Raw genomic sequence first — 23,936 nt, 5'->3', positions numbered from 1 at the left:
GTATAAACCTGCTCAGCTCACACTAAAAGGTTGGGCTTGGCAGCTCACTAGGAGTGTTAGTCAGGACTAGGTTCCCATATCAATGGATAGCAGCAGGTACACATACTGGGAAAAAAGGGACACACTAAAAGTGATTTACAAACTACATCAAAGCCCTGAAGCTCTCTTTCCACAACAAGCTTAGGCAGCAATACAACAAGTTTATACTTTTATGAACTTTAAATGCACTTTGCCTGAAGGTTTAATATTTACAGAAACCTGCAGGTCCGCTGCAACTCTGACTACTTTTAAATCCAGGCTGAAGACTTTTCTTTTTGCCGCTGCTTTTAATTGAACTATTCACATCTTAAACTGCACTGTAACTTTTAATGTTTATTATCTTATCTTTTTAATGACTGATTTTAAATGCCATTTTCTTAATGTCTTTCATTTTTTGTAAAGCACTTTGAATTGCATTGTGTTGAAAGGTGCTATATAAATAAACTTGCCTTTCCTTTCCTTTCCTTTCCTTGCCTTGCCTTGCCTTGCCTTGCCTTGCCTTGCCTTGCCTTGCCTTGCCTTGCCTTGCCTTGCCTTGCCTTGCCTTGCCTTGCCTTGCCTTGCCTTGCCTTGCCTTGCCTTGCCTTGCCTTGCCTTGCCTTGCCTTGCCTTGCCTTGCTTGCCTTGCCTTGCCTTGCCTTGCTTGCCTTGCCTTGCCTTGCCTTGCCTTGCCTTGCCTTGCCTTGCCTTGCCTTGCCTTGCCTTGCCTTGCCTTGCCTTGCCTTGCCTTGCCTTGCCTTGCCTTGCCTTGCCTTGCCTTGCCTTGCCTTGCCTTGCCTTGCCTTGCCTTGCCTTGCCTGCCTTGAACAGCAAGCAAAGCACAAAGGTGAGAGGAGGCGTTGTTTGAGATGTAACTCCAATGAGGAAGCGCTAAAACAGATGTGTAGTTTTTTTTACCAGAACAGCATGGACAACACAAAGATAGCCATCCAACAGTGCTCTCCATCTTGTCATTTAACTTTTCTCAAGAAAGCAACAAAGCACTTTTCCTAAAGTCTAACTATTCCTTTGATGAACAGACATGAGAAAGACATCGATATTCTCATCTTGTTTTCAGAATGGCGTTTCACTTGTTTTTCACATCTTGCCACTCACTTATCTTTTTGTATTCTTTATTTGCCTCAGTTACTGGCACAGCTTTATAACACAGCTATGTTGCTGGCTGAGAACTTAATAAGGAATTAACACATACTCTAACTTTAACCACACCTTTAAGAGTACAAATAATTTCATTATTCCTCCCACCATTGCTGTGCACTTAAGTTTTGATTGTTCTTGCAGTGATAGAAGAACAAGAACCAACACGCAAACAACTCGTTTTCAATTTCTATGCTAAAGTGATTTCTGGCTTATTGTAATAATGTAAAGCAACATTGTTATGTATTCTTTTTTGATTAAATGATTTCTAAAGCTCATTTGTTTTTTCATGATATGTTGAGCAAATGTAAGTTGGAATAATGAATGAAATATTAAATTAAATCTAAAACACATTATTGCCATCTCATGCATATTTCATATATCATGTTTCAGGGTGAAGCGAACACTGTAAGAATTACAATTATACTACAAGTGAGGGATTTGATATGCTTTATTTGTTTGATTTTATGGTTATAGATTCAGCACCAATTTATATCAATCAAAATGACGTAGGATTATATTTGATTTATTTTAGTTTCTTATCTAAGTTGATCTCTTTGGGTATTATTTTATTTGTATTAATTATTGATTTTGTTTTTATAAGAAGGCTTTTTCATAACATAGAACTGGATAGAACTGGTTCTGCCTTAAACCTGCTTGTTGGGGTGGTTTATATTTTATGTGTTAAAGGGACAACTGTCTGTAAAAGGATGTTTGTGGCTTATTTCAAAGGTCACAGCTGACACACACACACACACACACACACACACACACACACACACACACACACACACACACACACACACACACACACACACACACACTACTCACATGGTAGGAAGAGCGATGTTCTCGATCGAGAGGTTTGGTGACGAACATCTTTCCCACCACGGGGTCGATATTGAACACCTCATTGGGCGGTTGATCTGCTCCCACCCCAGTGATGCTGTATCGGATGGATATGTCCTTGTCTTGATCTGAGCGAATCTGCATCAGAACAAACAAAGAGGAACTGTCAATCAATGGTTTAGTGAAGTCTTATACTGCGTTTCAGCGCTCTTACAGTGAGGAATCTCAACTCAAACACACAGCCGGCCTTAACCTATTGGAGCAACATGTGCTGAGGGGTGTTTATTATTCAAGCACCAGTTTGTGATATGCAGCTCGAGTTTAATAATTCCGTCCTGACACAACCCCAGAAATCTGATATTGCATATTTTTCCACTGGAAACATGCACAGGCCACACACACACACACTCCTTCTCACACACACATACACACATATTCATCACAGTTTGGCATTTCTAGCTTCCACGTACTCAAGGATTCCATTAGGGCTGCCACAGGGAGCGCTATGTATTCTGTTTGGCAGAATTGGACAGCTTCAAAGAGAAAATTCAATTACATTTTTTGGGTAAGGAGAAATGAAATCAACATATATTTACTGTTAACTGACAGGCAGGTAGTGATTTATTAAGATGAGCTCGAGCCTAGCTGGGATAGAGACAGGTTGTGAACAATAATGGCAATTAGGGAGGAAAGTGTGGTGATAATTCGGTTGTAATTAGGGCAGCAACAACAGGCTAGAGCAATATACACGCTGTTAGAACACAAAAATGGGCAAGAAGGAAATAATCATCTCAAATTCAAGGGTGCACACATAACAGAAATATTGAATAACGGTGGAGATGGGAAGCGCAGTGTTCTTTATTTACTTCGATTCAGCTTTTCCTTCCAGACAGACAGTGAATAGGTGCATTAAGTGCACTGTTAGGCCTGTGATTTGGGCTGTGTAATTGGAACTCATCTGGAGGAGTTTTTCAATTTACTGCCCAAATTGAGTCCAAACCTCTAAGCATCCTATCTCTGTCCATTAACTACATGACAGCCCATGAACATCAGCTGGTGTATCAAAATGACTCAATCATAAAGCTACTCCAGTATGCGGACACGCACACACACACACACACACACACACACACACACACACACACCACACACACACACACACCACACACACACACACACACACACACACATCACACACACACCACACACACACACACACACACACACACAGTAGACTGACGGTAGGCACATTCACCTGCAACAACACACCCTGCTGCAGGTTTCACTTTAGGCTCATGGCTGCTTTTGCTTGATCAGTGAGAGTAATGTAAACAGAGCTGAGCGCTTGAGCCATCTGCCTAATGTCACTGTGGCCCATATCTGTCCTGCTCTGTCTGCTCACACACACACACACACACACACACACACACACACACACACACACACACACACACACACACACCACACACACACACACACACACACACACACACACACACACACACACACACGGATGGCCAGCCTTTTTCTCTAATCAATCTTTATTTTACTGCAGAGTGCACCATAAGAGTAAAGACTGTCCAAAGTCCTCTCCATCTTTCAGCACTCGAGCAACCAATTTAGCCCTACTTTTGACACACTTGGAATTCTGCCTTGCTGAGAAAATAGCTGAAGCAACTAACAAGGACACGGAACAGACACATAATATTAGAAAGGTGTCATCCTGACTCTTCCTGCTGGTGGAAGAAGAAAACTGTCACCATCACTACACTGCTATTATGACTATTTCCCTCCTCATCAGCCTCGACATTATCATAAAATCTCCATTAGAAAGATCTGGTTGAGGAGGTGTGTCTTCCTAATCAAACAAATGTGATCAGTTATAGACACCTTCCCCTGTATGAATGCAAGAGGAGCTGTCACAACATCCTACAAATGCTATTTGTGCATGTGTTTTCTTCGGGGAATAGAAGGAGGAGAACGTCAGAATGCTCTGCACATATCTCAGCGAATTACTGTTGACAGCTATGATAATTAACAAGCTGCAGGCATCGACTGCAATGACTTCAAAGAAACTCTACCCGTTAAACATCGACAAACTAACAAATATCAGTTAGTGGCTCAGTTGAACTCTCAGTGTAACGCCATTACCCTCCTCTACAGCAGAGACTGAAGCACACTGACTCCATCTACCTCTACTGTCGCATTAGAAAATACAAGCAATTATTACACATCCCACTGCCAAACTGTCTCCCCCTCTTATTCATCGCCCTTTCTCTCCTCCCCTCTTCTTGTCTTTCCTTACCTCTGCCCTCCCTTCTCCTTTCCAACTCCTTCTCTCTCATCTCCACTCCTCCCCTTTCCTCTCATCTCTCCCCTCCGCTGTTCTCTCTCATCACTCTCTCTCTCTTTCTTCGCTTCAGGTCTCCGTTGGGACAGAAGCCATGCATGAAAAAATGAAATTACTTCAAACCGTTGGCCTTGGCAGTGGCTTCTAAATCCTCACCAGTTAGGAAGTGATAGCTCTCCATAATTCCATTTGGGTTTTCCCCGCCCCCCTGATTTTCCACCCTTTTCAAGTCGTCCTGCTTGTGGGGGGGAGAAGAGTTTCGACTGCACGTTTTGACTGTCATTCCAGCAAATTAGCTCTCCCTCCCACAATGTTCACATAAACGCTTCTAAAGCTGTCGAGGTGCTGCGCCAGAAACCCTAAACTCAACTGTGTATACCAAACTTAACATATGCCCATCACATACATATTTACATTGGTATGCATTAAAGACCTGATAAAGGATAATAGATAGCTGTTGCTGGGTGTTAGTCTTCTCTTGTTGTCACAGAACAATGTGACAGGCAATGGCATTTCAATAGTGAGCAGCTCTTGCTAACATTCTGCCATTTTATCTTCAGAAACAAAGGGTACATGTTGAAAAAATGAAGAGCTTCTCATAACTCTATTCACAATTGTTTTCTATAGCGACAAAGGGGAAACTCTGCCTTGCAACACTGCTATCTGACACCTCACAAAATACCACATAGTCACACAAAACAATTCTCCATTGGATAATAAATAACAAAGGAATTCATTTTCAAGAGCGCCAATAATCCGATAAAAAAGTGTTTTGCCGTTTTTCGTTTCTTTGGGTTTTTTTCCCCCATCTATTTTTTTGTTTTGTTTGATTGTGTGTATGTGGGTCTAGAGAGATAGTGGAGGAGAAGCGCTCAGCCAACAAGGATTGATAGTGAGAGAGAAAGAGAGAGAGTCATGACTGTATCATCCGGCATCAGAAACCAGACACTGTCTAAATGACCTATTTGTCGATGGATCAAAGCAATTCCCTTCATTACTGACAACTTGTCTGGTTCTTAAGGAGATCTTATCAGTGAGCTTAGCTCCCTTCTACCAGGCAAAACTGAATCAAATGAGAAATGATCATGGTACCGAGTCGTTGGGGAAAACAGAGAAGATGAGATGAAGAGAAGGGAGTGAATAACACAGAGGAGCCATTCCACCACCAGTTACTGGGGTGCAGAGGAATGTATTCTCGCTTAAAAATGCATGTTAACTAATACTTTGAAATGCTTCAAACCACAACTACTTAGATATTTGACAGAGCTGCATGTTTTGGATGTACACAGCTTTTTATTATATTGATATTTAAAAAATGAAATACAAATTGCAACCATCATGTGTGGTAACAAGCTAACATTGGTGCTAGATATGTACAACGATATAATGAGAGCTCTTAATATTGAGTGACTTGAAATCAAAACCCCTAAAGAATGAAATGCAATCCAATAGATGTAGTTACTCCTAATATGTAATCCACTCCATTTGCAAAGGAGGCAGTAGAAACAATACTAGGAACAATGCAAGGCTATAGAATGAAACACAGGCAATAGTCTGTTTTAATTCACTGTTTCGACTCTACTGGCTTGATGTTTTAAGTGAAAAAGCAACTATATGTTGGACATAGTAGATAATTCAACAGCTAGAAAGATATTTCCAGAATAGTTGGCAGGCAACAAAAAAGCATTAAGAGGAGTAAATATGGGAGGATATAAAAATAATTATGTTTGCTATAAATAAGCAAGATCTCTTTAATGTCTTTTTCTTTTAATGGTGCAGTGTTTCTATTTTATTTTGCTTTGTAAGATCTCATTTGTGTGAAGTTAATATAAAAGTATCCTTTAAAAAGATTGCATCTACCTCCTTTGCCCTAACATACTCTGAGATAGCTCGACCTTATTTATCCTGGCTGGTCTCGGTCTATTTTTAAAGGTAATTTAGGTAAAAACTCAGAAAATAATGGTTCTCTCTGCTTTGTGTGATTCCTTTCTGAGCATATGACTACACGTTTTGCTCAACCCACACAACTCGCACCAAGGCAGATTATTATGAAAGGCACTACATGTGGTGAGGAACATTGAGAGGCTCTGGTACACTCATTTCAGAATATAATATTCTTTGCAGCTTTTTCCTCTTAGACCTGAGGATGAATGCGCTGTTAGGTGATGGTTAACTGGCTGCTAACCACCTCCTGGTTGTAAGCCAACCAGTCAAGTATCCGTTTACATCCATATCTGTCGTGTCTCTTACGCAGCGTCCACACGGCGGCATGTGTTAAAGCTTGCCGGTGGGCGTGTCTGAAACTCGACCAACAACCAATCACATGAATCTCCCGCCCCGGACACACAAGCACACGGTTTGATTGGCTAGAGCTTGCACTGGCATATGATTTGATTGGCTGACGCTTCCATTGAAGCTTCAAAAGTAGAACATTGCTCTACTTTTGAAGCGAGCAACACGTGCCAAGCGAAGCGATGGAACCACAATGCAGTTCGGCAAAGCGTGACGTCACCCCATTCAAAGTGAATGGGCAGAAGCGTTGAAGCTTCAACGCACGCCGCCGTGTGGATGGGCCGTTAGGACTCTGAATTCATGTTTATGTTTTCTTTGGTGCAATAGAAGATCGTTTTACCTGACCTATTATGTGACATTATAGGACAATCACCTGAAGCACAATATCAGCAAATCCAACACGCTTGTGGTGGTATGCCACAGGAACTAAAGCCCCCAGGGAGAGGAAGTGAGGAGGATGGACTCAAAAAAGAACCTTGGGTTTAAAATCAATACAAATACTGGACTGCAGATCTTCCATCAGTCTGCTGTATCCACGGCTCTGTTCTTTACAGTGGTGAGCTGGGTTGGGAGAATGAAGGCTTGGAGCTCAGCAGGCTCAACAAGCTGTTAAGGAAGGTCAGCTAAGTGCTCAGCTTGGAACTGGACAGCAAGGAGGCAGCGGACAGGAGGAAGAGGACAACATCAAAGTCATGGATAACCCTTTTCACCTTCTCTAAAACAAGCTGTGGCAGATTGGCAGAGAGAAAGATCAAAGACAATGTCAAAACCTGGGAGTTGTTACTCTACACCAGGGTTTAAGAATATAGGATGAAGTTTGGTGTAAAGATTGTGCGATATAGGAGTATATATAATTGTAGCCATGACAGAAGACAATTCTTCAACCATGTATGTTGTTCAACCCGATCCATACAATCACCACAATGTCAAGGTGGACACCCAAGATTAATGTCACCAATCCAGTATCTGAAAAATTATGCTTGAACAGTGAAGTTGACCTATTGGAAATAAAATGCCAGCAATTCATAATTTGTATTGTATTAGATTTGTGTGTGAATATTCATAAGACTTTATTAAACATGGTTTTAGCTTTCCCATATGTCAGCCAAAGGTTTCTGAAGAGCCTTCGTGAAGCTCAAAGAGTGTGGTTCCTGCCATCTCTGTCTTATCAGTGCTGCCACAGTACAACTCAGGATGAAATCAAAAATAGGCATGGGAAATTGAGGCAAAAAATAGGTGATGCAGAAGAGCAGACCGTTTGCTCACCAGTTTTACTCTTAATTATAAATAAAATGTATAAATATTAAACCACTATAGTTGACATAAACAGGAAAATTATCCATAGAGACCAACATATTTTTTGTAATAGGCTGTATATATGTTTTTACTGTAAAGTTGGCATTTTAACATTAGAGTCTAGAGCAGGGGTGTCAAACTCAAGGCCCGGGGGCCGAATCCGGCCCACGACTTCATTTCATGTGGCCCGCAAGAGCTCTGAAAGAATGTAATATGTTTATTATACGGTTACATGCCGATTTACAGAAGCAAGATATCCACATGTCCCACAATGCATCTCAAATTTGACTTTTTCTCAGAATTTGACTTTTCTTTTAAAATAATTTTGTGACATTCTCACTGAAGAGACTTGCACTTATTTGCCCTTGACTTCTTCTTTCAGACGTAGTTATTTATGAAGTTATTACCCTATCTGATAATAATCCAATGCAGAGGCAATAAAGTAATATAATACATTATTTTATATTAAATATTTATATATGTATGTTTTTAAAGTCTTAAAGTTACAACCGGCCCTTTGAGTGCAACCATTATGCTGATGTGGCCCGTGATGAAATTGAGTTGAGACACCTCTGGTCTAGAGCAATTGCTCCCTTTTAGCCTCAAGTGGCCATTTGATGAACTGCCATTTTTTGCATTTCTATATACCTCTTTGCTCAGGCCCACAGGTTGATGCTGCTTGCTTAAAACAGCACCGAATTATTATCAATTAATCTTTCAGTATACAAGTAGATATTTGATGCCAAATGAGAAAAAAAAACATATCCCTCAAGGTGTTTCTGAGATACGTTCACATGAATGAGACGGACGGACGGACCACCCAAAAACCAACCCATTCATATTAAAAGGAGTCCCTTTCATTGACAAAACAGTAGTCAAGTCATGAAACAATATTTTCCATGGCAACATTTGTAAATGAAAGGAGTATTTTTCAAACATTAATGTGTTTCTGTAACGTCTTTTTTTATATGAGTCACAATTCAAACATGATTGCTCTCTGCTAGGTTCCTGTATTCTTCAATTGATTGACAGTAACTTTCCTTAGAGTGCAAGCTACCTGGCATGCATAACAAATTAACTACAGCCATAGGTGCAGCCATTATACATATTATAATTGATCTTTCCTATACTTGGAAGCGTTTTAATTACAGGTATAATTAAAGGTAATTTGCTTTTTAGCATGTACATAACACTGCAATTACCTTAAGCATTAATGTAATTTTTCTTAGGGCGTTGTGGGTGAAAAGCAATTACCATAGAAATAATAGTTTAGATTGATGTGTATTCAGGAAGTGGCATAATCATATCGAGTAAAACTAAAACAAATGCCACAGGCACTGGATTTATTTCTGATAATCTCTATGCATGTTAAATCTTAGCCTCAACAGCCTTTATAGTTATATTATTTAGTTTGTATTTTAAGTTAGTCCATTTCATTGGGCCACATGACATGTGATGAGGCTCAGATGTGGTTGACAGTTGTTTCGAAATGGAAACAAAGTGACCACATATTTCTCTTCCTAATTGAAAATGTTGCAAAAATAAACCACTGTGAGACTCGTCTACAAAATAACTGTGAGACAGACATAACCTAAAATCGGTCTGCATTTGGTTACACAAAAGCAGCTTTGTGCATTACAGTGTTTCTCCCTGACAGCTTCAACAATTGTTACAGTAAGCTGACTCTGTTTGAATTAATGTAGTGTTTTGAACTGCAATGTTTCAAAAACACTGCAAGAGGAAAACATAACTGAAAAGGGTATAATCAGCATATTTAGAAATGTATATTTTGTAAAAGCATTGTATAAACAGAACACACAAACAGCAGTGCCATGACAATAGTTCAAAAGGCTACTTTTAGTTGTCAGCTGCAAAACATCTTACCACTATCAGGATTATGTATGTCTTACACAAACACAAAAATACACACACAAACACACAGAGGCCTGTCATGAGAGTGCCAATTAGGTGCTATGTAGAGCGCTGCGGGTACGGAGAGCGACACTGGTTCACTGAGCAGGAGGACAGCAGAAACACTCACTAGCAGACAGCAAAGTCACAGCAACCCATAAAGAGGCATTTTTACAACTCTAAAGCCCAACAAAAAGGGATAGCGACTCCCGACAAAAATGCCAACAGCAACAAACAGAGAGATATGTTTTCAACAGAACAGTTAGAGCGAACAGGCAGGTGAGAAATGCAGGTAATGGCAAACAGGTCACAAACAAACTGGTTAAATCTTAAGAGAAAGAGCCTCTACAAGAGAAAGGTTTCTAGGTGCCGTGGCATATCATGTGCACACTCCATCTGTCAAACGCACCTTTTGGCATGCAGTGAGATAAAAGACACCTTGTGTGTTTTGCTGTGAGTCAGCAAAGTGTCTGCATTAAAAGCTTTTCGTGGCCTTTTTAAAACACAGGCTTTTGCTCAGGCTTTGATGTTGAGTATTGTATCTCTTCAAAAGGTAGCGCAGGATTGATGTTGAGTAGTCCGTCTGAGTTGGGATTTTCAAAAATGCACTTACTAAGTTAAACATAAAACAGAAGCTGCATAACATCTTGTATTTATTGCTGGTGAGGATTCATGAGTCTTCGTGAACAGACGTACCTGCGGCTATGTGTACGAAACACAGTCCACATTCAATCCTGCAATATCTGAACAATGCACTTCCACCGTTATTGATGTGACTCTAGGGACGACAATGTTTGTCTTTTGGTCGGTCTACTTTGTTTAAGACAAAAAAAAAGAAAAAGGTATTGCTTGGTATGAATCACCCACATTAATGGACCCTACAGGAGAGATGGCCTGACTTTTCTTCTAGAGTTACCATGAGGGACATTTGTGGTTTTGCGTAAAACATATGGATTACCATTAAGTTTGGTTCAGTTTTCAACCAGTTCCATTCAAGAGTTTGTATTTGCCATGTCTTGTGTTTATTGCTAATTAGGAAATATTGATATCCTTACGAAGCTATATGTTAAACTAATTTAGTGAACATGCCGAACAGTATTTTGCTGACCATTAGCATGTAGGTCACTCTATAGTCCTAGCTTTTTAAATCTCAGTTGTGTTCTCTCCTGTTCTCCTCTTCTGTGTTTAGATACAGCTGATCTCATGACGAACAACCCTGGATCGACTGTGTGGAAGTTACGAATGTAATGATCAAAGAGCTAGTTAGAGGCAACAGAAAGTTGTTCTTATAACGTTTCTGCCGCACAGCTTCCTGCCATATATTGGGAGCCTTATTTCATGGCTTTTCAAAGCAAATTGTACCTGTCTGCACAAAGAAAAAAGTAATTTCCAGATTCAGAAAGGGAAAGAGAGCTAGAAATATGGGTTTTCATATTTATCTGGCTTGGTTCATGTGAGAGTGACAGAACGAAATGGAGAGATAGTGTGCTTTTGTGTCATTTGAATGATAGAACTGACGCAGGTGAGATTATTAAAAGAACTTCCTCCACATTAGTGAAAATAACATGGACTAATGGAAGTTAAGCAGTGAATGACTTTTCCAATTATTGCACTGTGAAAAGAGGTCTGCTCTTTAATAGAGCAGGCTTACGGCAAATTAGAGGTGCTATTCTCCCTGGAGGTAACAATGGAACGACTCGCCCTCACTCACTTCTTCCAGGCAGTGACAATGAAAATAAGGCAGCCATTGTGAGGCAGACAAAGAGCGGCCGCGCCCCTTAGCATTGGCTTAGCAGGGTTAAAGTGTGAAGGCTACAATCTCACTATTACCCCTTCTCTCTCTGCGTCACTCTTTTTCATTAGGGGATTGATTAAATTGTGAAATCAGGAATTTGATGGATGCATGAATGTCTTTTCTACTGGCTCCCCTACAGGCTTTGACAAGGACAATATCAAGGACCCCATGTTACAGCCTTCCCCCCCCCCCCCCCGTCCCTTCATCCCCAGGAAACCCAATCTGGGTAATTAGAGGAAAAAGTGTTGGCGACTTGAAGGAGAGAGAGGGTGACAGTGGCTTGGAATCTGCTGCTGATGCACTTTTGCCAGCGATTTACTACCCACAATCCCAATACATGCACACACACTAAACACACGCACACATACTTTTGTACTGTTCATCTTTCAAACACCACTTTTCTCCTTCTTTACGCCACCATTTTCTTCTATGTTTTCTTTTTTTATTTCAAAATCCATCAGGCAGCAATGCATTGAAGGGGAGAAATGCAGACCAGAGGGAAATGGAGGGAAGAAAGAGTGAGGAGAGTACGAGTAAGATGGGAAAAATGAAAGTGGCAGGGAATTGACTGCATCAGCAAAAACCCTGTGGCAGAGCATAAGCCCTTTTGGCTGGAAACCTGAAAACAGGAAGTTAAGAGAAGTTGCCAGGACGTGTTTGACAGGGCATCCGTTCGGCAGGGCGGATCTATATTGTGAGAAAGCGGATGGAGTTTTTCCCTCTAGACCAGACATATGATTGTTGTTGGATACTATGCAACTGGAAAAAAGAAAAGGATCCCACATTGTCTTATTCCATTTAGCTACATTATTGCATGCACATATTTCCAATGGAAACAGCTGTAGTTTGGATGCAAAAGCATATAGTGCACTCCTCCCAGCCAACAGGGGCAAACACTTGGAGGTATCATGAGGTAAACAGATGTCTAAGGACCCATATGTGAGTGAGAAGCCAAAGGGGGAAAGATGTTCAGGTAGAGGCAGGAGCAGTATGCGCGTTTGATGTCGACTGGAAGCCTGACAAAACGGGCCTGTCTGCCAAGCACAGACTGCAGAAACTGAAGAGGGCCTGGACCCTGCCATGCGCTGCTGCTGCTGCTGCTGGGTGTTTTGAAAAGTTGCACATTCATGTGTACATGCACACAAACACAAAGACCAACTGGCCTGCTCTTGTTCATGCACACACACGGGCAGCCGCACTGCAGCCTCTAAGTGTGTGTCAGAATGTTTCCCAGGATGTTCTGGCTCCTGGTAACCGAGCGAGGGATTCTGCTTGGCAAACTGCGCCTCAGCAAGAGTCCAGCTGTCATGTTGACAAATGAACCTTGGAAGGGTGAGGAGGTGTGTGTGTATGTTTGTGGAGCCATGCATCTGTGTCTGTGGATTCACGCCTGTGTACTTTTGCCTGAGCACCAGCACATGCAGAAGAAGGATGACGCACAGATGGCCGCTGTACATGTTGTGGTTTTTTCTAAGCAGCTGGCCTGTCATTTTCTGATTGATACGGATCAGAATATGGATCAGTGCCAGCCAAGGTCAGTTTTTGTGAATCTTTTTCTATTCTAGGAAGTCATCATGAAAACATTGCTGAAAAAGTCCCACCAGCACCAGACACTTGGCTTGTAGTGGAGTCCTCTTTAAAATGACACTGAGTACACAGCAGCCTGAACAAATCACCTTTTAGAAAGAAGCAATATGCACAGCCTCAGATGAACGGTAACATTGTTCCTTGCATGCCGCAGATACACACTTTTATGAACAATGTTGGATGTTAAAGCTTTTATTGAGCGTTAGGAAGAAATTACCTTTTCTCCTGACATTAAAGATCAAATAAAAATGTGTTAAGCACCATCAGGGAGTATTGGCCAGAAATACTCATAAGTGAGAAGAAATGAGAAAGCTGCAAAGTTAAAGGATGAGTTATAAAATACCGGCAACCTTTTATCTAGCGATAAACTGTTTATCTTTGGAGCTATTTCATCTTGAGACGCTGTAAAGCATTTCATTGAGCAGTGAGGAATTTTATTACACACACATGCACGCTGGTGATATACGCTTGCTTGTATCAGATCTTAATGTGTGTTTGTCTGTGCTCCCTCATGTCTATGTTTGTGTCTGTGGTTATGGGACTTTACCGGAATACAAAAACACGATCACCCCATGACAGTATTCATTATACTTGCATGAAAACATTCTGACTGAGGCCTTTCATTTTAAATTACAAAGTAAATAGGATCAGATTATTCTTGTGCAAGCCTCGATTTTGATTCTACCTCCAGGAAAGAAAGAGCCAAAGAGGGGACAATGGAAAAATACAAGCACATTAAGTGAGATTAGAATTGTACCTCACATGACTTTCATCCAAAAGCACTTCAATTCAATCTCATGCTCAAGGATTTGTCTCCTTTTCTTGCAATTACTCTTTACTTTTATTTTTCTCTAAATCCTGTTGCTTTGTGTTGAATCAGATTCATTCTGTCCGTCTTCAAGGCAGACATTCCTAGGCAGAGGTGGGAGGAAATGATTACCTGCCATCTTTCTTTTTCATGTCTTTTTGTTTACTCAATGGGCATGTCTCCTTGCATGATTTGCCATGTATATACTTTCCTGCCTCTCTGTCTGTGCGACTGCCAAACCCTCCGTCAACCTGTCCTTCCTATTTGACCGACCTTGTCTCATATCACCAGCAATCACTGGCACCCTCATCACTGGTCCCCACCTCCCTGAGTCCCTCTCTGAATATCCTTTCCTCCTATTTCACTGCACTTTATTTGTTCATGTCTTCAGAGGAAAAAGAGAATCTTGGCTCTCCTTCATCCTTCTGATCCACAGGGTCGCAGAAGCCACCCTCTAGGGGACCAGACAGAGGCTGTTTGTTAGTCTGTTATTTATCTCCTACATAAAGCTCTCCTCATCTCCTATTAAAGAGCCCAGAATTCTTGCCCTTGACTTACACATAACTCTTGTGTCTTTTAGTGAGATGATTTACTGTTTAATTTTACACCAACTGAACCCAGGAGGGAGCCCGTCTGGAACTGCCTGATGTCATATCACAGAAGAATGTGTTTGGATTTGTGAACATGTGTGTGTTTATCTCAATGTGTGTGTGCATCTGTGCTCTCTGTGCCTATGTTTTCATTTTTGGTAGTAGCAGCTCTGTGTGTGTGTGCAACAAGGCCACAGCTAACATTGCCAAGTACTCTATGCCTGACGAACATGTTTACCGGGACTTTACGCCTCTAATTTAAAAATAATGAGATATTAAACTGTGAAAATTACATTACATTACATTTTAGTCTCACTTCCTTGAACACAAGAGGAAACAAGAGGGCACATGCTCTACAAATATATGAAGGAAGTAACAATCTATTTTACACGTCAATACCAGGAGATTGTAGGAGACTCCATTTCCTGGGACTGATAAATGTAATTGCATTGATCTCACTAATTTCATTAGAGGAAAGGAAATGGAGTTCATAAGGTATTTATTAAATATCAAGACAAGACTACAATACAAAGAGTGGGGGGTTGGCTCTTAGGGTGGACAGTTGGGGAGACAAATGAATCAGATCTGAGCGTACAGAAATGCTGCTGTTGGAGAATCCATAAAGCTAACCCTCCCTTCTATTTCATCATTGCCCCCATTACATCCTCGCGTGAGATACTAATGTGCACTCAGGTGTTCACCCCTTCTCTTAAAGATCCCAGTCTCACGATATTCAGAAGATGGTCCAATTGCTTTTATGTTCAAATGTTTCATTAATGATTTGACTTGTCAGAAAAGACAGGAGTGAGCTTGTTCCTCCACCAGAAAGACTCCATTAGCAAGAATAACAATGTAAAGCACTCTGAACGTCTCCTGCTGTTTCATTCTCGTCATCAGTCCGGACTGGCTACACACATTCACCTGTGCTGTCACTTCTTCTTCTGAGCAGAGGTCTTTCTTAGTTTTTAAATAAATGAATAGTCATATCTGAGATTCTTCTATTTTACATTCACATTTGCCAAGTATGATGTATTTGTGCGTGACTAGAAAAGGAAATATCTGAGATGAACTTTTTGAGATAAAGGTTTTATTTCACTACACAGTGGTGCTTTGAGCTGAAAGTACCACATCTCAGTTCAGCAGAGCACAATGAATATAATGTCTCTTCACATATTTACTACTGAATACATTTTTATATTTTCCTGGTGATGCAACAAAAAGGTTTAAAGATTAAAAGATGGTTCCATAACTGTCTTTATTACAACACATGGCAATCCAGCACATTTTTGGATATAGATTTAACAAAAATGTCAACCTGCAAGTGGCAATTATATATCTGGGGGATCAGCAAAGTCAGTAGGCTTCACCCTCTGAGTAAATGGCTCTATTGAGTTTTCAGAGCAATCGATCTGAAAGCTGTTATATCTTCGTCTAGACCAAAATGGTGGAGCGTCAAACCAACACTGCGACCCATTAAGCCAATGCACTTACTGTACATGGTTTCAAAAAAGAGGATCAGTAAGGATCAAACTGTACATTAGGCTTCACAGTTTGCAGATTGTTTGTGCTTGAAGAACACTCCCAGCTGGGGTTAAGAAAGGAAATAATTCTTCTAAGAGTTTAATATACCCACGATTTGTTACTGAGTTAAACAAAAAGTAAATGAGATGCTGACCCGACTGTTGGCGCTCTTCTCCCTGAGTGGACCAAGGTTTCTCGCTCCTTTTCCCTTCCTTTCCAAACACTACAGGAAGTCCTCCCATATCTGAAAGCCGTTTATTGTTTCTTTCTTTTCTTCCCGGGATTGGTAGTGTTTATGAAGTGTGTGTGTGTGTGTGTGAAGTGAGCGTATGGGTGTTGAAGTTGTACGCCTGCCAAGAAAAGGACCTTAGCAGTGCACAAGAAAATCAAAAGAACACAAGACAAAACATAGCCCTGAACAAAATATGCTTGAATACATATACAGTAGTTCACATCCTGTACAGTTCATGTCTGACAGACTTGTTACCACACATTTCAGTGTTTTCACAGCCTGAATTTATTTTGTCTAGAAGGTGAACTCTGTGGATTACAAGATTATAAAGCATTCCATATGGGCAGCAATGTGGTTTCCTAGTGACCGACCTTTGGATCGGACTGTGATCCTCAAATATTCACATCCCTGCCTTCCATCATCCTGCGGTTTCTCAGACGGACTAGGTTAAAAAAACAACAACAACAAGATGGAGTCCTGTTTTTCTGGCATAGCTTTTGTATCTCTTTGTTCAGGGATAAAGAAAAAAAAGCAACCAAACAAAACCCCAAACAATGAACATATACAAAGGCAACAACGCAGCGCATGTGCTTTACTGATCCTTTGTTTGCTAACTGGGTAGGACAAGACATTTCTCTCTGCTTGCGTATGCATGTGTATGTTTGTTTGTGATTGAGTGTGTGTGCTAGTTAGCGTAAGTCTCAGCAGGAGGGAGTGGAAAGGGATGAAGTGGGCAGACTGGAGCAGGGCAGGCTGGTGTTGGCCGGGTGGTGCGTGACTCCAGGGAAGAGGTCGTGCAGTTATTTGGGAAGTCTATCAGACCTAAACACAAACACAGATGTGCCTCTAATCCTGGTCCAGCCCTTTATTCCCGCTCTGTTTCTGTTGCCGTCTTGCCTTCTTTATCATACCCACCCGTCTTCGTCCTTCCTCAAATTCTCAAAAGCAATCAGCTCCAGCTCACTTATACAGTATGTTGCTTATTGTTTGTCCTTTTCTTTCACATTTTCTTTTCTCTTTTGTGTCAGTCTTTGTGGTGTTTTTGTTGTTGCTGTGTCTGTCAGTGAAGCAGAGCAGTCATTAATCACTGGTAAACGTACGCAGAGGAGAAAGCAGACACCTCAAGAGGGGGAGGGATCTCTCATTCTGCTCATAAAACGCTTTTCTCAGCGCGCTCCACGGAGAGAGATGCAAACAGTTGGTAACTGGAGCACAGGTGCTGCAGCGGGTACAGTAAACACAGCCAGATGCACAGCACAACAAATTAGATACAAATAACTGCATTTTGCATACAGTTTAAGTTGCAGGCTACATTTTACTGGGCATATTTGATAAAAAAGAAAAAGAAAAAATGACTGGTTGACATAACTTGTCGATAAAAGTGCAGGGTATCAAATGAAACCTTTTTCTCTTCATATCAGTCAATACAGGGCTTTACAAGCCCCCATTTATTTGGCTTATTGCTCGAGCAGCTGCTGTGTCTCTCTATGGAGTTGTTGTCAATAAAATGTCCTGTGATCATTGAGGGATGGAGCTTCACTTTATCGGAATGTCTGCCTTTCTCAGTCTCAAGGATATTAGAAAAATAAAACAAAGAACTGTTTCTTCCAAAGGAATATTATTATATATATATTATATATATATAAACCAATTTTCACATCCCTTATTCAAGCCCTCAAAACTAATGTCTTCCCTCTTAAAATAATCTCTGTTAGGCAAATATTAAAATGTTACTCAGAAGTGAATTAGTGAATTCACGACAGGTTTCAGAAGAGAAGAGAGGCTGATGCAATAGGTTAACAATATAATAGAAAATAGATAGTGAGGGAAACCTAACGAGCATTGCTTCAAGTGAAATATTATGCTTGTTAGCCTTAAAGGTATTGTTTGACATTCTGGGAAAGATGCTTTATTTGCTGTCTTGTCGAGAGCTAGATGAAATGATCAATACCACTGTCATATCTATTGATTAAATATCAAGCTACAACCAGGTGACGACTAAAACAGCTAGCTAGTCTCTGCCCAGACGTAACAGACTTAGCCTAGCATTCCATATATTATTATTCTATCTTATAGGTTTAGCTTTTGCTTTTAGCTGTTTTCGGTTCTGATGTTAGACTAGTTGTCTTTGACCATAGCTTCATATTAATGTACGGATATGATAGTAGCATTATTTATCTTATCTAACTCTCTAAGTAGTTTAGTCAAGAGTCATATTTCCCAGAATGTTGCATGCCTTTGAATGATGCATGCTCACCAATTTACAGTCTTATTTTGGTAATAGTCTCTTTCTGTGGTACCGTGATCTGGCCAAAGCTATTTCCCTCCATTCCTCTCGCTCTCATTTTCTTTTTTTGTCTCGAAATATAGATCAGAGAACAGTAGAATAAAATGGCATTTTACTCGACAAACATTTATTCATACCGCGTCTATCTCTGTTGCTAAATTGTTGTTTGATCAGGGCTTTGTTCATTTTTCTGCTGACGGCTGTTCTAATGGAGGGTTAAGGGAGTTGGGTGGCGGTGGTGGGGGGGTGGTTACGTTGAGTCTATATTTACCCGAGCAGAATAAAATCGATAACTCTCTGCCGTAGGAGAAGTGTGTGGATCAATGGAAGGTTTCAAAAAGCCTCTGTGAAAAATCAATGTCCCTTACATGCTATTGATGGCTGCTTGGCTGCAGAAGAATGAGAACGACAAAGAACACCTGTTTAACATGAGAAATGACTCACCTCATCCTTTGCTTTAGTCATTTGGGATTTGTTGATGTTTCTGTTTCCTCAACATGGCTCTCTCTTAAACAATATGCACCACTCATACTTATTTTTTTAAACAAGCAGAGATGTAAAGAAACAAAGTACTGCATATGCTAGGTAAAATGTAATTGTTGGACTGCTGGGGTACATTTATTGCAACATAGTTTTTACTCTTACATGAGTGAAAAAAACCGCTTTACTAATTTCCTTGTTATATTTGGGTACATTCACGGCGCAACTCTCCTTTATTGACTGTTTTGAGGCCGGTTGTGGGATATTTTATTACAAACTGACCATGAATACTATCATAATCTTTGGTTGAAATGATGTAATATTCACATACAGTATGAGAGTTCGAAAAATATAGCAATGCGCCAGTATTTAATCCTTTATCTTCTATTCATGACGTTACTCGCTACTCAAGGTTGTTTTTTGTCGGATGAGACTACTTTTCCTTATCATGAGTACTTTTTGGCTACATTTTTCACCTCTGTATTTAAGGATGTAAATCACTGCTGCTGTCCAACAACTGAGAACACATGGAGGAAATGTTTGTGACGCTAATACCAGGCTACATTCAGTACAAACCTGCGTCACTAGAGGCTGATAGGGACTAATATAATGCCACAGACTTACATCAGGTGCACAACACTACTTGAAGTGGCAGAGTGTATAGTGCTGGAATAATTAATTCAGTGCTTCTATTAATAACAAGCGGTCAATAAGATCCCATTGAGCTCTGACACTGTCTTGGCTCTAAAGGGGAATAGGGAGTACAGTCCTGCCAAGACTTTCCATAAGCAGTCAACAATTCCCTGGAGCCATGTGAGGCTGCAGGTTCAGGGGCTGGGCAGTAGGCCTCTGTCCTGAGCTGCCATGATGGAAGTGACAATGCTGCAGACCTGCGGAAATACAGGTGAGGCCTGCTGTCACCCCGCCTGTCCAACTGATGGCAACTTGGTCAGGGCAGGGAGGAAAGCGACGGGATGGAGGGAAAGACCGCTGCCTGCATGTCACTCAGTGCTGCGCTGGATGACAGAACAGCCCATTAGGAGAGGGACTGACTTCACAGGCCATTAGGGAAGGCATCACACAGACACAGCACACGGAGCACTGAGTAATGGCACAGTATAGGAGAGAGACAGGAGAGGGGATGAGAGACAGCGAGCTCTGTTTCAAAACGTTCTGGATAAAACCTAAAACTGCAACAACTTAAAGATCTCCTATCATGCTATTTTTAGGCATATATTATGGGTCTCAGATATATAAAACACTTTAAAAACATGTATATGATGTGTTTTGCTCAAAATACCAAACAGATCATGCATTTTAGGCATCCCTCATATCCCTCTGTTTCAGCCCTGTTAGAAAACTGCTGATTCTATTTCCTTAGATTGAAAAAAAAAAAAAAAGAGAAAATGCTCCCGTGATTAAATGCCATATCATGTTCCAAACCACATCAAGGATTATTTCTGAAACAGTATGGAGCTCAAATTATTTTTCTCTTGCGGGTGTATCACAAGGTGAGTACCTTTATTTATTTCCTGCTTTCTTACACTGAGGCCCAATCCCAAACACACTACCCCTCTGTTCGCGCGGAGGGTCCGCCACATTAAGAGCTGTTCCAAACCAACGAGTGTGGAGCGTGTGGAGGGGGAGTGGGCTATCAAGCCCTCAAACAGCGAGTCTGCATCGGTGCTGACTTGAGACCGGTCACTACCTGACCGGAGTCACGCTGTGTGTGTCCGTTAGGAAACACGCTGTTTACAAGTAGTTCCAGCAAACATCCACTGATAAATTGCGATGTTAACAACCTCATGATAACCTCATATGTTTTTAACTTAGGATCATCTGTGTTTAGTCTAGAAAAAGGTACATGTGTGCATTTTATTATAAAGTTGTGTATATTTACAGACTGTTGCAAAAACTAAGAAGCTTATAAAAAGCAGGTGTAAAACTAAAAGAATACAATTAAAGATGTTTGGAGTTTTATTTTAGTTATTAATTTGATTTTTTGTCTAAGAGATGCTGATTTGAAACCGTGTATTTACTCCCTCCATCTGACAGGAGGGAGCAATCGTTGAGCTGCGAGTGTCACTCACTCCGTCACGGAGGGGTAGTGTGTAGGGGTAGGGTGTAGGGCGTGGTTTGGGATTGGGCCACACTCTCTCAGTACAGGTTAGCTCTGAGTGTTAGCGATGCTTGCTAATGTAAACAAAGACCATTGTTTTCTGACACTTTGTGAGTTCCCTGACACACCGGGGACACATATGTATGTATAAAAGACATTCTAAAGTGCATATTGCATGATAGGAGACTTTTAAATGTCTGAATGGGAAAATTAAATATTGTTGCTTAGATTTTTTTAGTTGCTTTCAGCTTTGACTGAGAAATATGAAACAAAAGGCAACATTCCGAAATTCCCAACAGAGGACTTGAGAGGTTACAAAAATGGACTAAACGCATAAACAATATAAAATCATTGCCATGCCTGCCACCCACAGAGCTGTTTTCTTGTTTAAAATCTCCAGTTCTCGGTACGGCCCCACTTGCCCTCTAGTCATCATTAAACAGAAAGACGCGAGCCCAACAGACGCATCAACACGCATCACTTCTCCTCTGCTCTGAACGCTTCACCCTCAGCAATCCACCAGCCCCTGACGGACTTATTTACTGCACACAGTGGATTATGTGTGGCTGGTCAGTATACTTCCAAATGTTCCTTTGATAGCCTCTCTCTTTCTCACTGGCCCATCCCCTCTGACTCTCTGGTTCTGACCAATTCATGGAAATAACAGAACTGTTGGACCGTTTTGTGGCTGGTGAAGCACTACTGAAGGGCTCAGATAAAGGGTGTCAGCCTGATGGGACGCACTCTTACTCCAAAACAAAGACCTGGAAACTCTCCCATCTTTGACTTGATCCTTTTGTTGTTAGTGTGAAAAAAAAGGAACATACAAAAGTGTCCTTCAAGCAGCTCCCCAGGCTGTTCCATAGGGATTGGATAAAACCCGGAAGAAAAACAAAGAACAGAAACAAAGGGAGAGAAAAGTACTTATTTTGCACAATTTAAGACCCAAAGAGATAAACTGTGAGAGTTTTGTAAACAGCGAGGAAAAGCTGATGGTTAGATATCCCAGATAAAGACCGAAGGAGTGGGAGCAGGGGATGAAGCAGTGGTCTCTTGGAATGATGTTTTTTGATGAATTACAGCGCGCAGCAGCAGCCAGAGTCTCGAGCCTCACTCTGAGAGAGACAAACTGCACATTCTGTTGTGACAGAATCTCTGAATTTTAAGCACTCTGCAGCTCCTGCTTTTGCAAAACAACACATTTACACAAACATTTATTTATTCGTTTTTCTTTCTTCTCGTTCTTTCTCCTCCAACATGTTGTGTTTATATTTCGTACTTATCAAAACTAGCAGTTTTGCAGAAATCTAATATGCAGTGATGGGAGTCAGTTGTTGTTGTTGTTGTTGTTGTTGTTGCCACATTCAAATCTTGACTGCTCAATGAGGAAATGTTTATTAAAAAATGAACAAACAGCTTAGGTGTTGCTATTTGCATACTCCTAGTTCTTAAGATATGAAAGCAGTTTATTGTTCATATTGTTATCTCTGATCTTTGTTCAAACCCTTCATGTCCTTTCTGAGGCTTACTGTATAAACTGCTGTCCTGCTCTTTTGGGCCTGGAAATAGCTTTTCATTATTTCTCCTTATATCTCACAGAAGACCCAGAGTTATGGATTCAATAAAGATTGTGTGACAAATTGTATTGTTATAAAGGAGCTATTAAAATAGTACTGAACTTCGGGCAACCTTTCTGAAATGGCCTGATAAAAGAAAGAAAGGAGGAGAAATAATCATTCTGTGAACCCAGTGGACCTCACTCTGTGGGAGAGTTTAGCTGCTTAGCTGCTTTGGAGCCTTCCTCGCGTCTGAAGGGAAAACTTCTCAGGGCCAATCAGAGCTGCTTAAATTGTCTAAAGATTTTGTGGCTATAATTACACCGGGGGAACACAACATAATCATCTATGAGGACGTGGAGAACAAACCAGCTATGCTAATGTGTTTATTTTCTTTTATCAACGTCCATCACACATCCCCAATCAGCGTTAGCCGTGAAGTGCTCTCAACAAGCTGCACATTCAGAAGAAATCAGTGATGCACATCAAATCTGTCACTTACGCTGACGAGCATCTGAGGGAACGGTCCTCGAGAATTTTCTGCCACGTTGATTGGTGGGATCACCCAGTCCCTCTTCTGTCTCCCTCAGACCCTTGGAGCTGTTCCTGCCCGACCCTGAGAACATGATGACAGGAGGTGGTGCTTGCGACGCCTCCTTCCTCTCTTTTCTCTCCGCGACTTTCCCCTCTTCCTTTATGACCTTTAAGAAAACACAAAGCTTTATTTAGAAGGGTGGATGTGCTATTAATATTAACAGGAACTGATGTGATGCCAAAGTCTTGTCTGTTTCAAAGCAGAGGTTCTTTTGACAAGAGGAAACAATGTGTGAATTATATGACTGACATGGTCAATGTTTATCCTGTTTTTCAGTTTTGAAACAACTTTAAAAAAACATCCATCTCCCTGCTTTCAGAAGGAATCACTCTAGAAGCAGGTAAATGTGTCATAGCAATAACTGGAGAGAAGAAAAGTTGTAGTATAGCTTTTCAGTCTCCGTAATGAAAAGCAGTCCTCCTTTAATAATTGTGGTGCTATTTCTTCATCCATATAATGGCTTTCATACATTCTGATGATAAAGTCATAATA

The 23,936-nt window shown here is 40.9% G+C and overlaps 1 protein-coding gene across 1 annotated transcript in view; it reads right to left on the bottom strand.

The window, feature by feature from the left end:
* LOC117543113 (cadherin-4-like) overlaps positions 1-23,936 on the bottom strand; it is a 230,093-nt gene that overhangs the window by 39,628 nt on the left and 166,529 nt on the right. Inside the window, 3 exon segments of the mRNA XM_034211189.1 lie at positions 2,008-2,163; positions 23,352-23,432; positions 23,434-23,550. Coding sequence (XP_034067080.1) covers positions 2,008-2,163; positions 23,352-23,432; positions 23,434-23,550 — 354 coding nt within the window.

This window comes from Gymnodraco acuticeps, unplaced genomic scaffold (genome assembly GCF_902827175.1).
Source record: "Gymnodraco acuticeps unplaced genomic scaffold, fGymAcu1.1, whole genome shotgun sequence".
NCBI classification, from domain to species: domain Eukaryota; kingdom Metazoa; phylum Chordata; class Actinopteri; order Perciformes; family Bathydraconidae; genus Gymnodraco; species Gymnodraco acuticeps.
This window is presented reverse-complemented; position numbering and strand designations above follow the sequence as displayed.